Here is a 20,245-nt window from a genome sequence, read left to right on the forward strand (position 1 = left end):
ACAGAGGAGTAGAGCTTTTAAACTTATAAAAGCTTATCAGAGCTTTTTAAACTACCATAAAAGTAGTCCATAAAGCTTGTGCGTTATTTATAAATGCCTTGTGAAGCCATACAATAGTGAGGAGGAACAAAATATATAATTCACTGAAATTCTCAACATCTGCCCCATCTCTCCATAAGAGTTTAAAAGAGAAGTAGCAATGCCCAATTCTTGAACAAATCATACTTTTGAGTCCAATATTTAAAAAAAATACACTAATCACTTTAGTTTAGTTTCACTAAACTAAACTGAATTATTTGTTCATAAATCTAACACATTTAGATTTGACTCTTAGCACTTAACATTTCTCTGGAGGGGAAGAATATCAATAAACAATTATTTCAATTTTGGTCTGTTGCTCACTCAAAGCTAAGACTGGTATAAAGCTATTATAAGTTGTGTGTCCTCTTTGAAGCCTGAACGCTCCCGTTCCTATTAAATGTTATTGCATAGGGAATAAATATCAGGACATTGACACTTTTTGGGTGAGCTACTTCTATAGGATTATTGAATATCAACTACCCTACACTACCGTTCAAAGGTTTGAGGTTAGGGAGATTTTTAGTTTGTTTGTTTTTGGAAGAAAGTGATACTTTTATTCAGAAAGCATCCATTAAATTGCTCAAAAGTTAGAGTAAAGACATTTATAATGTAACAAAAGTTTTCTTTCAAATAATCTTTTGAACTTCCTGTTTATCAAATAATCATTTATAAATATAAAATGGAAAATGAAAATTGTATCATGGTTTCCACAAAAATATGAAGCAGCACAACTGTTTTCAACATTGATATTAATAAGAATTTTTGTTGAGCAGCAAATCAGCATATCTGAATGATTTCTGAAGGATCACGTGACACTGAAGACTGGAGTAGTGGCTGCTGAAAATTCAGCTTTGCATCACAGGAATAAATCAAATGTTAACATACATTCAAATAGAAAACAGTTATTTTAAATTAGGGATGCACCCGATACTGGTCTCGGGCCCGATACTGGTCTCCTGTACTCGTACTCGTACTCGTTAAAATGCCCCGATACCAAACGCCGATACCACACAGCATGTGATAAGCGCCATATTCAAACAAAGAAACACCGATAACAGAACAACAGACAGCAGAAAGGAGTTAAGGATGTCTACTACGAAGTATATGTATGCAATGAATATAACATCATTATACATACCCTTTTGGTTTCTGTACCCAATATTTAAAAAATGTACAAATGCAATAAAAAATATCAGTATCGGTACTCGGTATCGGCAAGTACCAAAAATAAAAGTATCGGTATCGGGCGAGTACTGGAAAAAGTGGTATCGGTGCATCCCTATTTTAAATAGAAGTAATATTTCACAAATAGATGCTGGAGAGACTTCTTTTAACCAAACTATTGAATGGTAATGCAAGTACACTCAATATTACGTAAATGGACTAATACTATCAGAACTGGCTACATTCTAAGAAATACAGCACTGTCCTTCAAAAGAAAAAAGAAAAAATGGAACTGAATGTGAATGTGGAATGAGTCTCTTTATCAAATGACCCTTTTGGCCTTTCTACCTTCATTTGGGTTGCAAATAATCTTCTCACATTAGAACTCACACCTTTAATTAAATTACTACTGGGGGGTCTGAGCTGTTAATTACGAAAACTGTGTGTGTGTGTGTGTGTGTGTGTGTGGGAAGGACACTGGCCTATGTAGAACAATAAGTGAAGGGGCTACTCAGCCCCCCCAACTCTAACACAAACTCATTTAAATATTTCTTTTCTTTAACTATCAACATTTCTTTCTCACCAGTCTCTTAGCAAACTCCTTATTTTCAGACAGGAATCCATAGCCAGGATGAACCTATAAGACAGAGAAAGAGACAAAATTATTTACCTGCATGCATCCATAGAATTAATGTTATACAAGTGACATTTAACAACTTCATCGCATCACTCAGTTTATAGATAATAACATTGTCCAGAGCACCATATGATAATATATGTCCTTGTTTACACCAACATGGATTAGGCTCCAACTGTGCTAAATTCCCCTGTGTTTTACCTTACACATGTACACACACACACACACACACTTACAGCTTGAGCTCCAGTCTGCTTGATGGCGTTCATGATAGCATCCATGTTCAGGTAACTTTTACTTGTAGGGGCAGGACCAACACACACAGCCTCATCAGCCATCTTTACGTGAACCTAATGGAATGAAATCACAGGAAAATAGTCAAAGTCAATATATGTATATATATATATATATATATATATATATATATAAAATTGCATTTCGTGACTTTCTCTCATTTAGGCTCATTAGCATGCCTGCAAAGTGTCACTCTGATCTGTTGTGGAATGCACGTACAATTCTCACTATTAACTAGTTGTTTATTAGCAGGCCTATTATTAAAGCTGCAGTTCGTAAGTTTTGCCTCTTTGTCGCCATCACTGTTTGAAAACCTGCAATTGCAGCTGTTTGTGGAATTATCTTCCTTGCGTGGGTTGTGAGTCGGCACTCACCTGCAGGATCCTCACATGCGATAGTCTACTAGCTGGGACAACTTTTTTATGTTTACAGACGTGACGTAATGACGCGGCAGCATGCTCGAAATTGGCTGTTTATTAGTACTTATAAAGCACATATTCTGCATGACCATATTCTACATCCCTAATGCTACTCAATACCTAAACTTAACAACTACTAAACTAACTATTAATAAGCAGCAAATTAGGAGTTTATTGAGGCAAAAGTCGTAGTTAATGGTTTGTTAATGGTGAGAATTGGACCTTAAAATAAATTGACCGAAATTTCTATTTTGATGTTTACAGGTCAATTCGACCCATTTATTCCATTATTTATGGCATTATTATTTAGACCTGATTTATTTATTTATTTAGTGTATTTTTTTTTCTTGTATCTTTTATGCCAGTTTCTCAACCACCCTTTTAAGGGAATTACATTTATGCATTTGGCAAATACTTTTAACCACTGAAACTTACACTGCCTTTAAGGCGTACATCTTTACCAGTTCATGAACATTTAGATTTAGTTTGCTGGAAATCGAACCCACGACCTGGGTGTTGCTAATGTCAGGCTATGTAGTTTGAGCTTCAGGAAAGCATGCAAAAGAAGTACTTTAAAAAAAATCAACATTTTTCACTATGTTATAACCAGTATTGCATGTTATAGGCATTTATAACATGCAATACTGGTTATAACATAGTTTATGTAAAAAAAATGTTTACCCAGATTTTTAACCCAATACTTTAAATATTTAAACACTTATTTTCATAGTTGTTAATTCCAGTTAGTCGTCTGTGCAAATGTCTGTGTGGCCAAGATGTCGTCACACACGGTGTGAAGCAACTGTGACAGTGAGCTGACGGAGTGACAGACCACACAATGGGGAAGCATTAATATTGACAACTGCATCAACAGGGGAGGTTTGGAAAAGACTCGCTAGCCAACTGCTGCTTCTCTGCTAATGTTTTCCACACATGTGTAAAAAGGGACACAAAGTTGTTTTCCCTCACATTTAACGAGGGTGACGCAAACAGAGGTAGAGGAGTTTCCAAGGCACTCAAATGAGCCCAACAGTCTGAAGCAGCCACATACAGCAACCTCTGACTTTAAGGATCATCTTACTGAAGAAGTGATTATTGAATTGGATATTTTTAACCGACTGTAAATTCTTTTTGTTTACAGAAACAATTTCTTAAATTAAAATAAACACTACTTGGTCAAGGTTTTGAATCACACAGACAAATCTCTAGTGAGTGATCTCTTTAATGAGTATTCAGTCTCATTAAAGAGCCTAATAACCTTATTTTTCTGTCAGCACCAACCCTGTTAACTAGAGAGGATGTGAGATCCGGCTTACTTTTAATGGACCACTTTAATGTAAACGCTAAACTTCTAAAGAAATTATTTTTTCTTTCTTGATGTTTCAGAAAATGACATAAGAAAAGATAAAGTCGAGTTGAAAGAAAGATTCTGCATTAGGAATGTGTTTGTAAAATATTCGAACACATCAATCCTGGGGTCAGTATATGGACTTCTAATGTCAATTTGTTCCCCCATACAGAGTCCAGATTATCCCCCACTGCTCTGGTTTAAACATCTTCATTTAGATGCTCTTTGGAAGCTGCAAATCAAATGCAAAAGATCCCCACCTCTAACCCATCTCTAGTGAGTGATCTCTTTAATGAGTATTCAGTCTCATTAAAGAGCCTAATAAACTTATTTTTCTGTCAGCACCAACCCTGTTAACTAGAGAGGATGTGAGATCCGGCTTACTTTTAATGGACCACTTTAATGTAAACGCTAAATTTCTAAAGAAATTATTTTTTCTTTCGTGATGTTTCAGAAAATGACATAAGAAAAGATAAAAAGTCGAGTTGAAAGAAAGATTCTGCATTAGGAATGTGTTCCCCCATACAGAGTCCAGATTATCCCCCACTGCTCTGGTTTAAACATCTTCATTTAGATGCTCTTTGGAAGCTGCAAATCAAATGCAAAAGATCCCCACCTCCAATCCAGCACAGAACACAGCAGGGGGACGAGCTGAGTTTAAAACACTGCCTCTATCAAACTCTCATGCATATGGAATAGGAGGGGGTGACAACTGACAGCTATCAATCATGGCAATAGAGGATTACACTCCATGAAAAAATAAAGGTGAGAGGAGCAAAAGCTTCGGTTTATCTTGCAATGCTTGTAAAAGTGTAGTGGGCTCTAATTTAGACATCAGTACCAGACTGCCTCCAGATGACTAGCCTGCTTCAGCCAATCTATTTATTCGTTTCAAATGCTTCATAGTCTTCATGAACAGCATATACGGGCAGTTGTATTAGTAATCTTTTCTTTGATATGTGGAAGTTTTTAATGAATTATCAAACATAATTTACAGTGGGGTCAAAAAGAAATGTTTCTATTTAGCATTTTTCTAATTTAATACAAGAATTTTAATTAAATGATACCATCATTTAAGTTAAAGTGAAAAATGTATAGTTCACCCAAAAATGAAAATTCTGTTATCACTTCCATGAAGTTCCAAACCTGTATTAAGATAAACAGTAACCAATTGTTGTTGTTTTTTTACCAGCATTCTTCAAATAGGTCATACAGCTTTGGAACAACATGAGGGTGAGTAAAATTATTCGATTTATTTGCTTTAAATACTTCAAAATCCTAAAACCTTTGCCTTCTTATTTTTTATGCCATTCCAGCATCAAGGCCAATTTCATGATAAGAAACAGAATAGTTTAATACGTAATGACAACCAATAAATAAACTTACAGCAGAAACTTAGATTTTGAAACAATGTGCTCTCAGACTTTTGAACCTCATGTATTTGTCTTTTTTATTTAGGTCATATTCATTTCTCTCACCGCACTAGAGTCCACATCACTGTGAACTGCGACTGTCTTGATGCCCATCTTCTTACATGTTTTAATCACCTATGAATGGAAACAAAGAGAATATTTAACTGCACATGAATGGGAATGTTTTTTTTTTATTTCATAGTAGTAAAACTGTATTGAAGGTAAAAGACATCTAGAAACTTCATGTAAAGATCATACATGTAGGACTTCACCCTGATTTAAAATGATAATGGAAAGACAAATCTAATGTTTTGCCTTAAACACACTGAAAGGATCCTTGCTGGTGAAGAACACACTCTCTCACTCACCCTGCAGGCAATCTCGCCTCTGTTTGCAATGAGGATTTTATCAAAGGTCTGTGGAAAGGAAAAGGGAACAGGGCGATTAAGACATCTGTTTTGTCAACACTTGATTTGTCCACAGTGTGTGTCTCTAACGCTGACTAAAGCTCAACTCATTTAGCTGTAAGTGAAAGCTGTTCAACACTCACTGCTTTTTAGATGACAAGAAGAGAGAAGAGATAAAGATCTTAGAGATCAAGTTCTAAGTGCAGAACTGAATATAAGAACTGGATGAACATTAGGGGTGGGAATCTTTAGGCACTTCACGATCCGATTCCAAAACAACTCTTGATCTACATTTTTTCCTAACTAATTCTTCTGCTGTGCAAATACAACTTTACATTTTAACCAAAATTGCAGTTTCTATGCTTTTTATTTATAGTTGTAATCTCTGTTAGTCAGTACTGCCATCTTAAAAATAGGGGTGTGAATCTTCACTGGTTTCACGATTCAATTCAATTACAATTATCATGTCAACGATTCGATTCAACTCCATATCACGATGCGTCACATTCTCAATATTCAATATTACTGCACAATGTCTGAGGATTTTGATATAAGCCAAGAGAGGTTTTCCTTTGCTAAAGTAAGGAAACTTTGCTTCCTTTGATCCTGTAGTTTTAATATAACTCTGACTGGATTCGTCTGAAAGAATGACTTAAGGCTGAGTAATTTATGAGCTAATTTTCATTTTTGGGTGAACTAACCCTTAATATATCAGAAGTTTTGTCCTGTTCTGAAAACATAACTGACTGTGATTACATCAATTTCGTATAAAAGTATTCGGAGATGCAAGTGCATTTAACCGCAGCCGAGATCGAGCTTCAGGACATCAAACACAAAGCACACGTGAAAGTCTGTCAGTATGTGACTTTCGTGCATCTTATACGTACTGCATTCCAAACGGCATAAATGAACTTTCGTGCATCTTATACATACTGCATTCCAAACGGCATAAATGAAAGCATATCTAAAGTAAAATACTGAAATAACGGCAGGTGTTAGCACACACTGTCAAGCAATGCGCACGTGTCTCACAGCGCATATTCTGTGCAATGAAGCCCACCGCGATTGTCTCTAGCACACATACGTGCCATATGCGAGGAAAAACCATGCTCAAATCGAAAAAAATCGATTCGCCGATGCATCGCGATTCTCTCTTCAACTATTCTGAACATTTCAGAATCGATTCAGAATCGTTGAAGAGAGAATAGCGATGCATCGGATAATCTATTTTTTTCTCCCACCCCTAATGAACATCTATCATAATTAAACTGTATCAAGTACAACAGGTAGAAAAACTACTTTATTTATAAACTACTGTTGGGTCATTCCGTGTCAACTCAACCAGAGGTCCCCGGCTCAAATTTTTTATTTTGTTAATATTTTTTCTGTGGAAAGACAAACATAAATAGTGAAGAAAGCCAAAATATTTAATGTAATGACAGATTTACATTTACTGAGTAATCCACTATTTTGTAGCGGGGATATTAAACTATCTTGAATACTTTTAGAGTTACAGGCATGCAAACTTTGGAAAAAATAATATTTACGGCACTCAGACAGGTATGTTCTATGCAATTGTGTTGATAGAAAACCACAAGTTTCAACATTATTTGTTCTTCAGATATTTCTCTTTAAAAGTAAAAAGTATCAGCTGTATGTAAAATGACCCACATTTGGTTTTTGACCACTGAAAATGTGTACAATTTAACAATTTACTCATGGAGCCGCATTAAGATCTCCATATCTCTGGGATTGAACCACCGAGGGCCTTTAAAATGAAGATACCAAAAGGAACGTTTGTTAAGAACCAGAATCTAAAAAGATATTAAGATATCTTTAATACTTCTTTAGTTAAAGGCATGCAAACTGGAGGCAAAAAACAAAATAACTGCTTTTTGCCATTTTTTAACTGTCACCGTTGGCATATAACGAAACGAAAATTGCTAAAGTCAATAGATTTTACTAATAGACTCATAATAATAGATCATAATAAAATAATGATGCTGCCAGCTTTCTAATGTCATTTTTTTTTACCCCCCTGAAATTTTTTTACCCCCCTCTACAAAATAGTGGATTACTCAGTAAATATACATCTTTGACATTTAATATTTTGGCTTTCATCACTATTTATGTTTGTCTTTCTACAGAAAAAATATTAACAAATTCGAAAATTTGAGCCGGGGAAGTTTCCGAAATTTGGTTGATTTGACATGGCATGACCCTGTTATCTATTCCATAAAGTGCAGTAATAAACATACATACGTTTAAAACTGACTGTTAAGGTGGATGTTAGTGTGCCTATAAGATCAAAGCATGGGGCTTTGCTAATGTTGTCTGCCACGTGTAAACAATTTATGGAAAAACTTACGGAAGTGTCTGCCTATAAACCATGTGTCAAGATTGGCCTAGGGCAACGTGTATTGAAGAACACATTCCTAAACTCAAAGCATATTTCCCCATTTGCTCATATTGCTACACCCCCACTCCCACAACACACAAACACACCTCCAGGCAAAGGCTGATTATGGGAGAATGAAACATCAAAGCTACATGGATGCAACAGGCTTTTGGCAGTGTAGAGGCTGAGAGAGTATGTGAAGAGAATTTTGACCCTGATATGATATGGGGTGTTTCTCAAAATAACCGAGGCTTCCTTGTTTCCTCCATGGATGTCTATATGTAGATACCACATTCTGCTCCAGACATGTCGGCATGTCCGTCATCTTGGAAAAGTGGAAACTTTTCAGATGCTACTCATCACTCTCACTAAAAAACAATCCCATTTATTTTCATCAAAAATGCTGCAACAGATTGCAGCATTTGATGATCTAATGATAAATTAATATGCAGAAACATCTAACATTAATGACAAACTAAATCCTCTGAAAATCAGCTTCTAAAGCCTACTTTAGACATAAATATTCATGCACTACTAGTCAAAGGTTTGAAATAATTTGAAAGTTTTTGAAAGATGTTTTTTTCTGCCCACCAAGGCTGTAATTATTTGATCAAAAACACAGTAAAAACAGTTTTTTGCTGTTCAGTATTTTTGTGGAAACTGCGATACATTTTTACTGGTTCTTTAATGAATAGAATGTGCAAAAGAACAGCATTTATTTAAAATAGAAATGGTTTGTAAAATTATGAATTACAATTTAGTGCATTCTTGCTGAAAAAAAGCATTAATTTCTTTAAAAATCTTACTGACCTCAAACTTTTGAAAATAGCTCTTTCATCATTGATAATAATAAGAAATGTTTCTTAATCAGCAAACCAGACTATTAAAATGATTTCTGAAGGATCACGTGACACTGAAGACTGGAGTAATGGCGGCTAAAATTCAACTTTGCATCACATTTTATAATATAAACATAGAAAACAGTGGTTTTAAATTGTAATAATATTTCACAATATTACAGTTTTTACTGTCGTTTTGATCAAATAAAGGCAACTATGGTGAGCAGAAGAGACTTTATTTAAAATCATTAAAATATATTTTGACAGTAGTGTACATATGGAATAATGCAGACAACTAGCTCTCGAGTGTTCACAGAGCTTTAATCACTTGTCACTTTAATCACGTCAATTGACAAAAGACAGCTTAGTTTTACCCAACATCTCACTTGGATCCTATCATATGGTCTAACAAACAAAAATTATATAAATCCATTAAAATAGTATGGTGTTCATGCACTAAGATGTAGGAAAGGAAACAAGGATGCACAAGTAAAGAAAAGTGAAGCATCCATGAATATCAAACACTCCTATTATCAGACTTACCTTCTCATTTGGGTCATACACTGTAGAGTACCGGCAGATCATAACACCGCACCTCTGCATAAGACAGACATGCTAAAAGACAGAGACAATGCTGTCACCACTGACTGAATGAAACGGTTTATAACAGAGATGCCCAACCAGGACCAGCAGGCCAAAGGTGACCCGTGATGACCTTTGATTTGGCCCACCACTAGAGAAACATCCCATGAAACAGCACACCTCAATTAATCAACTTTTGACCCTTCATAGTAAAAAGTTTAGGCACCTCTGGTTTATAAAACTTCGTTCAAAACAAGTGACAAATATATTAGGACCACTAGCATTGTGTTCAGTTACAGTAACAAAAAAACATGAAAGACAGATTTGTTTTATAAAGTCAGTAATAAAATTGTCTAAATATTATTCTGAACAACAACGGCATTTGTGTTGAATTCATATGTCTGAAAAACTCCCCACTATTAGAACACGCCCCATGAAAAATAGACACACGTTTTGTGATTTACAGTTTAAATCAGCAAAAAAAACTGACTGACTGACTGTCATTGATAAAAGTGGAAATTAGATCCAATCAAAGATATAAACTGTTTTCAAAGTTGTTATTAGGAATCTTTTAGTCAAATATTAAATACATTTTCGCTGCACAGACAAAACGTCTTTAAATACATTCGGCACAGCTGCATCAGCTTAAACGCTTTATGAAATCATTTTGACATTGACGTGAATTCACAGTCATCAGTGATAAAAGACATCTGGTCGTGATTTCAGCAACGATAACAATGAAGGACACACCATAAACTTATAAGGAGCAAGCAAGTGATGTTTCATAAATAATACTTGACAGTTACGAATCAATGAGACTGTCCATGTATCGTGTCAAGTGAAAATTCTCGCGGATCTTTTACGGCAAGTCAGGACGCTTAGACAGATAACATGGCAAATCAAATCATTAGACAAATCATTAGATTCGTTATATGAATTGTTTTCCATCATGCAGCGACTTCAAATACTAAAGCTCACCTTAACAGCATGCAAAACTCTTTGAAAACCTGCAGCGCTTCTGTAAGCCGCCATGATAGCGGTAACTGCGGAGAGCAGAGCGGCGCGCTCTTATGACGTAACACACATAATTTGGGGGTGTTTGCCCTCCCGACCAATCAGATGTGTCAGAGACCGAAATGTGCCCGAAGAGGGGGGACCGGGGAAGACAACAACTGAAAGTTGGACGACAGGTTGCTGATAAAAAACCGTCGTGACCTTGAAGACTATGCTATTGCATCTGCACGAATCCCTAAAGTATGACTATGCATGAAAGATTATTTAAAATATTTGATCAAAATGGGTGGCAGTTATTAAAGATTTATTTTTTTGGCATGTATTGTTTTAAAATGGTTTCCATTTGCGAACATATCAAGTAGGTACAATTATTCATCACGTTATTATTATTATTATTATTATTATTATTATTATTATTTCTTTGTTCTGTATTGACACACTTCCCTGAAATTAAACACCCAGAAAACGAGTGCTGCAAAGGATGGTGAAAATAACCATGTATGCCTAATTTCTATTTTATTGAAAATGTAAAGGCAATCATACAGCTAGGCCTCTCTACTCCCTGAAACGTTTTTGAGGACACGAGTATAGGCCTACTTTTATATGAGGACTTTCAGGCCATTTGTGTTTGTGAATGTAGTCTAACATGATGTGAAAATTTTTTTAAAAATCAATTGTATATACAATTCTTATCATTATAAATTGTAAATTAACGAATGAGACTTTTGGTTTTATTTTTGATTTCATTTTATTGTCTTTATATATTTTCCTTCATTTTACGGATTGGCATTAGTTATTGCAAGAATTTACATCTTAAAACTGAATAACAATGTACAAACATTTTAAAGGTAACAATTCTGTACATATTTTAGCCGAGGAGTTTATCATAAATATTTTGTATTTTTAATCAAACATAATAAGCTATACCATAATTTAGGAACAAGAGGCTTTTCTCAAAATTACTCGAAGTGGATGATTTCCGGACATGTGTAGGCCTAACATACATGGAAATAATACAATAAAATACATTCACAGAACTGTGTCCATTTTAACGCACTACATTTGACTTCGGCACTTAGGATCCCCGTTAATACTTTTATGGTAAGACAATCGCGTAACGTCAAATAGCTCTAATATTCTACATGACAGAAATATTGTGTTCAAACACCGTAACTTGACACGACCTTACTTCAAAACATTTATACAGTCAGAAATATGCATCCATCCTTCGTCTTTGGAAAATTACCAAAGGACATTTTATTCTTCGTATAAGAAAACAGCCTTCGTTTTAATCACATAATACTTTTCCGGCTTACTTCAGTCACAGTGCAACACTGAATCTTAGACATGCTGAGAACATAAACCCTCATTCACTATTTGACAGAAATATTGTGTTCAAACACCGTAACTTGATACGACCTTACTTCAAAACATTTATACAGTCAGAGATATGCATCCATCCTTCGTCTTTGGAAAATTACCAAAGGACATTTTATTCTTCGTATAAGAAAACAGCCTTCGTTTTAATCACATAATACTTTTCCGGCTTACTTCAGTCACAGTGATATGATTCACCAGCTTGTATTTTGCTTTGAATGGCTTGCTCTCCCGTGGACAGTCCTCCCAAAAGCAGACGTGGTTACACTGTTCTGGCCCACCGACATGCTCCGTGGACATATGTGTGACCAGCTCGTGCATGGTACTGTAAGTTTTGCTGCAGCATTTTTTGGGGTCACCAAGCTCCGGATCGATCCATTTACAAATGAGCTCTTGTTTGATGCACTGTTGTCGCATGTAGCGGTAGAATGCGCCGGGATGGTGCGCCATGTTCATACCCATATTTAGGCCATATTGACCGTAAGGATTTCATATTATTTTAAGAAGAATCAGAATCAGAATGAGCTTTATTGCCAGAGAAATATGCATCCATCCTTCGTCTTTGGAAAATTACCAAAGGACATTTTATTCTTCGTATAAGAAAACAGCCTTCGTTTTAATCACATAATACTTTTCCGGCTTACTTCAGTCACAGTGCAACACTGAATCTTAGACATGCTGAGAACATAAACCCTCATTCACTATTTACAAATAATATTTCCTTTTATATGCAGTTTCTGGCGAGGTCCTTAAACGTACCACTCGCTAAAATTGGACGTTAAACTGCTGTGGGCGCTGCTGTTGAGCGCGGCGGAGTCCGGCGACATGGTGCTGTGCGTTTCCGAGCACGGAGAGATCAAACTGGAGGGAGTGGAGGACTCGTACCCGGAGCTTCCAGCAGGAGAGGAGTCGACCACCGGACCTTGATCCTCGTGAACCTGCAAAAGGCATCAAACAGTTAGAATCAGTTCATTCGGACTAAACCAACAGATTGGTGAACAAAGAATAGCTGTCAGATGGATTGAATTCTCACCTTCATGTGTTTCCTTAAAGAGCTGGGATGAGTGTAAGACTTGTCGCACAGTTTGCACAGATATGGCTTGTCAGACGTGTGAACGTGCATGTGCTTCTTCCGGTCACTGCTGTTGGCGAAACGTCTGTCGCAGCCGTCGAATTCACACTGGAACGGTTTTTCTCCTGAAAGACAAAAATATTTTCTATTTAGATGTATGTTTTACACGCTGGTTAGAACTTTAGCACGCAGAATCGATGAATGCTACTATTACGATTACTCTCTCAAACAAGTGGGCTGATTTTGATGCTGCAAAAGGGATAATGCGCAACCAAATTACGCATTCAAATTTAGAGCAATTCACACTTACAAAAGCATCAGTTTTTAATTATAAAATCACTATAGGATTTCTAACCTTAAACTAACTTGTCCACTGACTACTGAGACACCAGTGTGTAACAAACACTGGAGACAGTGTTGTGTGACATTACTGAAGAGCAAGGTCAGAGTTCTGGATTTGGTACTGAAATGACAATTTAAACTCAAGTAGGCCTACTGCATTATTAAATAAAAGGTCGTATTTAAAAGAACATCGATAAATAATCACCTGTGTGTGTCCGTTTGTGTATTTTCAGATTCTCTGAGCGCGCGAACACCTTGCCACATCCCGGGAAGGGGCACGCGAAGGGTTTCTCTCCCGTGTGCACTCGGATATGATTCACCAGCTTGTATTTTGCTTTGAATGGCTTGCTCTCCCGTGGACAGTCCTGCCAAAAGCAGACGTGGTTACACTGTTCTGGCCCACCGACATGCTCCGTGGACATATGTGTGACCAGCTCGTGCATGGTGCTGTAAGTTTTGCTGCAGCATTTTTTGGGGTCACCAAGCTCCGGATCGATCCATTTACAAATGAGCTCTTGTTTGATGCACTGTTGTCGTATGTAGCGGAAGAATGCGCCGGGATGGTGCGTCATGTTCATACTCATATTTAGGCCATACTGACTGTAAGGATCGGCCCGCGCATTTGGCACTTGGTGATACTGCTCCGTTCGCCCGAAAACCTCACCGGGTATTCCAAGGCGTCCGTTTAGGATGTTTGGAGAGCCGTGATGGGACCCGTGCTGCTAGTGGACCGCTGCCCGGAGTCGAATCCCCAAAACCTCGGCTGCGCAAGAGAAACTCCCTGGTGGAGTTAAACGTGGAACTGGCGTACGAGGCAGCGTGCGCCGCCGCATGCGCTCCAAGAGCGGCCGCGGAATAGCTGGTTGCTTGGGGCGCAAACGCTGCGCTCTGGCCCGGGGACAAATCGGGGTGGTTCAGTTTGAACGCGCCCATGTGTGCCGACTCCATGAAACTCATATCTCTGTCCTGCGTCTCGCTCACAGCCGAGTGATGCCTTGTGAACGTGCCAACCCCTAAACCAGATATTTGGTGGCCGGCATCTAGTAACATCACAACGGTTTTTGATTACACGATGCGACTACACCCGAGTTTAAAACGAAAACAAAAGTATGATATAAAAATCTGAGTGGCTGTTAATTGCCCGTAATACGGTTAATTAAAACTCATAGCCTACCAAGTGATGAAGTTAGAGTCAAATCAAATAAATCCTTTTGACACGATGGAAAAGCTGCAGAAATGTACAAAATGTGTACATCGGTACAATTCGTGCGCGCAAAGTGAAACTTGTAGCGCTTGCGCAGGTTCTCTGTGCGTCGTGTATCCAACTGAGTGTTTTTGCGCTCCTGACTGCGCTTATCTCTGGGGTCTCTCCAGGGCACCCCACGCCCCCTCACGACTGTAACCCCGTTTCCCAAATCTAAGAATCTCATTGGTCTGTGTAACTCCCAAATCCTGTTCACTCGTCCAATCAAACGTTTACTCACCGTGAGTAATCAAGGCTGACGGTTTTTGTGGCTCCGCCCAGTTTTATGCGTTTACGAGAGAACAATCTGTGCTTGACGTGAGGGGGGGAAATGAATGAAGTACTAAACACTGTGGTACAATATTATTTATTATTAGGCTATTACTTGGTTTGAATTTAGTAACTGTATTAAACACATCGGTTTAGTAAATTATCACATACATTTGTAGGTTTCTCTTATTTACTTCTGTAAAACATCTTTCTCGACTGAAAAGATTCGATAAATCGCTCACTGTGACATTTAATATTGTCCTGAGTGGAAGTTTCATTTATGAGCTCATTCTAATTCTAAGCTTTCTACTATAAACTAACGTCTCCTAGGTAGGCTATAGCACATCAGTGAATGAGATTTTAATGTTTATGTCATGGGTGCAGACTTGTGCAGTGTGCGCTATTGCGTTATGGAGACCTGCACCATGTCAGTGTTGACTTCGTCCTCGTTTTTGTAAATATTTTGTTCGGGAATCACCAAAATGCACAGCTGCATAAAACGCTTGCTTTTAAGTTGATCTTTATAAATCGCATATTTAACGAAAATGTCTTAACCATTTTACAATTTCGCAAAATCGTTTTTTTCCAATGAATAAATATTTTTTGTATGTTTTGTAAAGTCACGTTTTGAGCTGTGTGAAACAGATAATTATGGATAACTTTTGCGAGAGTAGCATTATTACAATTATAGGCTACATGTTACAAATTATTTTTAATTCGAATCCCACACAGTGTTCATAGGAACTCATTGTAATGACATTTGATATTTTATCTTAATCTAACCCATTTTAAGAAGTATTCGACCTCGATGGGTTGTATCATCTCTGACAGAATTAGAGTTAGCCTAATAGGAAAACACATCTCCTTCTCTCAGCGTCTCCGAAAACCAACACTTTTGTCTATAGCTTATTTGGACAAGGGCTCAAGCCTTAGGTCTCAGAATCAGCAGTGAAAGAGAAGGAAGGAAGGGACATGAGAGTGTTGTAAAGAGGTAGCCGAAGTCACCGGCTTTGAACTGAAACTTATTATGGACACGGATACGCTCGGGTTGTCCTGACAACGGCAGTGAGATGGGGAGTCTCTCCATTGTGGATGAGTTGTTTCTCTTCAGAGGATATCTAACCTTTAGACACATTTACGTGGCGAGTGTTGAATTGGTGACATACACAGACGGAGAGACGCCGCTATGCCATGAGTATAAAATCAACAATGTCAAGAGGTTAGAATGGAACAACTGACCCCTTTCGCCTTTTCTAAAGAGCACAACAACTTCATGAATATTTAAAAAACATTTACTCCAATAGTCAATTAAAATATCTCAGGCTCACATGATAAAAGGACATTCAGAATTCAGAATTATTTTGCGTTGAGATTTATTAAAAAACAATAAATGTTCAAGACAAACGTGGCTTTATTATAGGCTATATTTCCTGTCATGTTTCTCAAGATGGACGTTAAATAAAATAAGGTTTAAATGTCAGCCAACACATGGTCTCTTAACAAGTGACCTGTAAATGAATTCAAAATAGATTCATTAAATCAATTATCATGAGCATGTCATAATCTTTCGCCCAGTGAACCGTTTTGAACATATTTCAAACTTTTCAAAAGGTAGGCTTCTAAATTGGCTTATCATGTAAAAAAACAAAAGCAGCATGACATCAGTCTGTCTTGAAGGGCCATTTACATTTTAATAACTTTTTATGATTTTAAAATTAAAACCAGATTGTTTGGTTGTTTCAAAAAATACTTTTACATGGAGGTTGTTTAACAAGTAAATCAGTAATAGCAACTTGTTTTCAAACGAAATCTTATGAGTAAATACTTTTCGGTTTGAAAATGTTGCTCTTACTTTTAGAGGTGTTTCAGCGCAACATTTCACCGCCACTCACCTTTTTTTAAAAAAACAAACAAAATATATTTAATCTAAAATGTTTTACAGATGTGATTTATTTTAAATATTTTATAGGTATACATTTAGACATATTCAGTATATTTTACCGGCTGTGGCTCAATATTGTGAAATCAAAAATGTAACATAATAGTCACGAAAGGGGGCGGTGGGCATTTAAAACATTCCTAATCTCAATATATATTATTTTCATTTTATATTTATAATAGTTTTATAATCTTGCACTTTTAAAATAATAATAAATATTTGAATAATAATTAATAGCCTGTATGAATAAATGTGTTTTATTTAGAGACCAAATTAAGGGTTTTAAAGGAGAGAACTTTGGAACATGGTCACATTTTTTTTTCTTCAAATCCTGGAAGGATGCCAGTTTTATGTGCACGGCTGGTCATCCAGAAGTTTTAAAACAATTGTAAACTCAATTTCGCATAATTTAATTTATCTGTGCGTAACTTGTAAATTTGGGTAATGATCCCCGGATCTGTTAAATGGTGTCTCCCACAATAAAATAAAAGTTGCAAAATGTCCCCATTAAGCAATTTGCAAAGTGTGTGAACCCACACAAACATGCACACACATTTGCAAAGCTCTGCGTGCACAATTACTATACGGTGTGCGTACGTGCATGTGATGTGTGTGTGTAAATGAGCTCATCATTCAGTGGACTAGTCTGTACAACACACAGATGCTCTAATGAGCTGAATCACCCATATGCTGTTTAATGTTTCTGCACCGTCAACCGGATCTCCCTCCCTCCCTCGCTCTGTCAAAATCTGTGTGGGCAGAATCAGTGGGGGAACCTCAACGCTAAAGTTCTGAAATGCTGCCTTTCAGCAACACAAAAGCCTTTTTTTTTTCATTCACTCATTGGGTTGGAGATTTCCTTTCAAAGTGAGCGGCAGAAAATGAAGAGAGAGAAGAAGGGATGGAGCCCCTCATATATTCAGAAATGAGAGAAGAAGAAAACGCTACAGACTTGTGCAGAAAAACAAACAAATCTTTCCTCAGCTGCATCATCCTCGCTGGAGTCTGTGCGGAATCTTACATTTGGCACATGAAGTTTACTGCTGGCATTAGACAGGCAATAAAAAAATGGCATCTATTTGACTAAATATTTACTTGAAACTGGTCAAAAAAAAGGACAGAAAAGATGACCAGTCAGCTGAAATTTGAGGTTTGGTTAGCCAAAAAAATAATAATTATGGTGTGAATGTTGGTAACTATTTAAAAAAAAAAAAAAAAACAGGCACTTGGCAGAACTCTGACCGTCTGAATGGAAAATCTGACACATCTGGCACATTTGCATAAATACAATAAAAAGTGTTTCATAATCACAGTTCATCTCTTTTTTCTCAAAGACACACATACACACATTTTTTTTTGAGAGGTTCAAACCCCAAAAGCCTCTACAATCATTTGAAGTTGCTACTCCCCAGGAATAATGCTGCTATGGCAACCATATATATATAAAGGGTAGATTGGAGGGCTTAGCATAATGTTAGCACTGATAGACAGGACAGCACAGAACCACTGCAGGGAGAAACAGAGAAGCGTTTGGTCCTATTGAAAACCGCAGCAGCAGCAGCAGGCATCACGGCCTCGTCCCACCTGCATTTCTCAGGAGTGTATGAGCTCCAGCACAGTGGGATTCATCAGTCACTCTTTATTACAACTTTGTGATATATATATATATATATATATATATATATATATATTAGCCTACATATTTACCAAGCTGTTCTACTAAAACTTATCACTCTAATAGTATGAGTTCTATATTATATCCAAATGCTGCTTTGCCAGGCTGCAATGTAAACTAAACACTGTTGGTTGATTAAAATTTTTTTTTAAAGGGGGACTACATATTTTCATATAATTTTATTTACACTTCCTCTCCAGGACAAGTATTCATATTAAGTGAAAGTGACGTAACGTGTGGCCAAGTATGGTGTCCCATATTTAGAATTTGTGCTCTGCATTTCACCCATCCAAGTGCACACACACACACACCGTGAACACACACCCGGAGCAGTGGGCAGCCATTTTTGCTGCGGCGACCGGGGAGCAATTAGGGGTTCACTGCCTTGCTCAAGTGCACAATTTGTTAACACATTTTAAAATGTATTATTCTTTGCTTTATCTCAGGTTATTCTGCACATGAAGGGCAAAGCAAACAAATGACAGCATCACGACTCATGAGCCAGAAACACTCATGAAACATATTAAAATGCCACTTAAACTAGTGTTTAGGGCCAGGAAGATTTTAAAATGTTTGTATTTATATTTTTGAAAGAAGTCTCTTCTGCTCACCAAGGCTGTATTTATTTGATTAAAAATACAAATATGTTAAAACAGTAATATTGTGAAATATTTTTACAATTTAAAGTCGTCACCTTTTTTTATGCAACGCTTTATACAATACAAACTGTTTCAAAGCAGCTTTAGTGATAAACAAGAAAACAGTGATTCAATGATGCAAACAACACTCAATTCTGCTGTAAAGCATGCTCCAAAGTAGCTTTTCTATGAGAATATATATTAAAATGTGATTTATTCCTGTGATGCAAAGCTGAATTTTCAGCTGCTATTACTCCAGTCTTCAGTGTCACATGATCCTTCAGAAATCATTCTAATATGCTGATTTGCTGCTCAAGAAACTATAAAACAAGAAATTATATCAATATCGAAACGTATATATTTTTCAGGATTATCTGATGAATAGAAAGTTCAAAAGAACAGCATTTATTTCAAACAGAAATCATTGTAACATAAATGTCTTTACTGTCACTTTTGATTAATTTAATGCATCCTTGACGAAGAAATGTATTGATTTCCTAAAGTAATAAAACCAATAACTACATTGTAAATAAAACCTTGCAAATGGTCTAAACAGCAACCATAATCAAGGGCATAATTTTTATGCCCTTGAAAAAGAAGTAAAAAAAAAAGGCCCAAATAAGACCTATTTGAGATTCATTCAACTCACCCACTGTGTCTGTTTATTCAATTGAAACATATCTGAGATGCATATTACAGTTATATATTACAGCTCTAAGCTGTTAGAACTTCAAAATACACTCTCCCCCGGTTTCACAGACAAGGCATAAGCCTAGTCCCAGACTAAAGTGTAAATCTGAGCTGTTTTAACTGAAAGAAACTTGCACTGACTGATCTTAAAATATATCAGTGCCTTTGTTTTGTCTCAAGATGCACACCAGTATTTTCTAAGGCATGTTAATAAAAATTACTTAAATTTCCTAATTGAACAATGGCCTAATCCTGGCTTAGTCTAAACCCTGTCTGTGAAACCGGGCCTCTCTGTATTGGACTAACACTCAAATATGGACTAAGCCAACTTTTGGGTTAAAATTTGTATTTACAAATTTAACCCAACAGCTGGGTTAGTCCTTAAATGACCAAAAGTTGGGTTG

At 36.7% G+C, this 20,245-nt stretch overlaps 2 protein-coding genes across 2 annotated transcripts in view; both read right to left on the bottom strand.

Annotated features, from left to right (window-relative positions):
• Positions 1-10,635, bottom strand: part of LOC107719738 (propionyl-CoA carboxylase alpha chain, mitochondrial-like) — a 73,339-nt gene extending 62,704 nt beyond the window's left edge. The window contains exons 1-6 of the mRNA XM_016527230.1: positions 10,560-10,635; positions 9,543-9,614; positions 5,724-5,771; positions 5,422-5,490; positions 2,119-2,232; positions 1,829-1,882 (exon numbers count right to left, since the gene is read on the bottom strand). Coding sequence (XP_016382716.1) covers positions 1,829-1,882; positions 2,119-2,232; positions 5,422-5,490; positions 5,724-5,771; positions 9,543-9,614; positions 10,560-10,613 — 411 coding nt within the window. The 5' untranslated portion in view covers positions 10,614-10,635. The remainder of the gene's footprint in view (positions 1-1,828; positions 1,883-2,118; positions 2,233-5,421; positions 5,491-5,723; positions 5,772-9,542; positions 9,615-10,559) is intronic.
• Positions 10,636-12,566: 1,931 nt separating this feature from the next.
• LOC107719739 (zinc finger protein ZIC 2-like) lies at positions 12,567-14,588 on the bottom strand. The gene is made up of 4 exons (XM_016527231.1): positions 14,118-14,588; positions 13,592-14,086; positions 13,006-13,169; positions 12,567-12,910 (listed from the first exon to the last, which is right to left on the bottom strand). Exons 1-4 carry the CDS (start codon positions 14,434-14,436, stop codon positions 12,722-12,724), a joined length of 1,167 nt encoding a protein of 388 aa, XP_016382717.1. The 5' UTR covers positions 14,437-14,588; the 3' UTR covers positions 12,567-12,721.
• Positions 14,589-20,245: the final 5,657 nt, after the last annotated feature.

Source organism: Sinocyclocheilus rhinocerous, unplaced genomic scaffold (assembly GCF_001515625.1).
Source record: "Sinocyclocheilus rhinocerous isolate Xijiao unplaced genomic scaffold, SAMN03320098_v1.1 scaffold721, whole genome shotgun sequence".
NCBI lineage: Eukaryota > Metazoa > Chordata > Actinopteri > Cypriniformes > Cyprinidae > Sinocyclocheilus > Sinocyclocheilus rhinocerous.

Coding starts and splice junctions, on each gene's coding strand:
- LOC107719739 (XM_016527231.1), bottom strand. CDS start 14,436: ATGTTACTAGATGCCGGCCACCAAATATCTGGTTTAGGGGTTGGCACG. Junction 14,087..14,117: donor GGATTCGACTCCGGGCAGCG/GTCCACTAGCAG, acceptor CCCATCACGGCT/CTCCAAACATCCTAAACGGA. Junction 13,170..13,591: donor ACACAAACGGACACACACAG/GTGATTATTTAT, acceptor TTTGTCTTTCAG/GAGAAAAACCGTTCCAGTGT.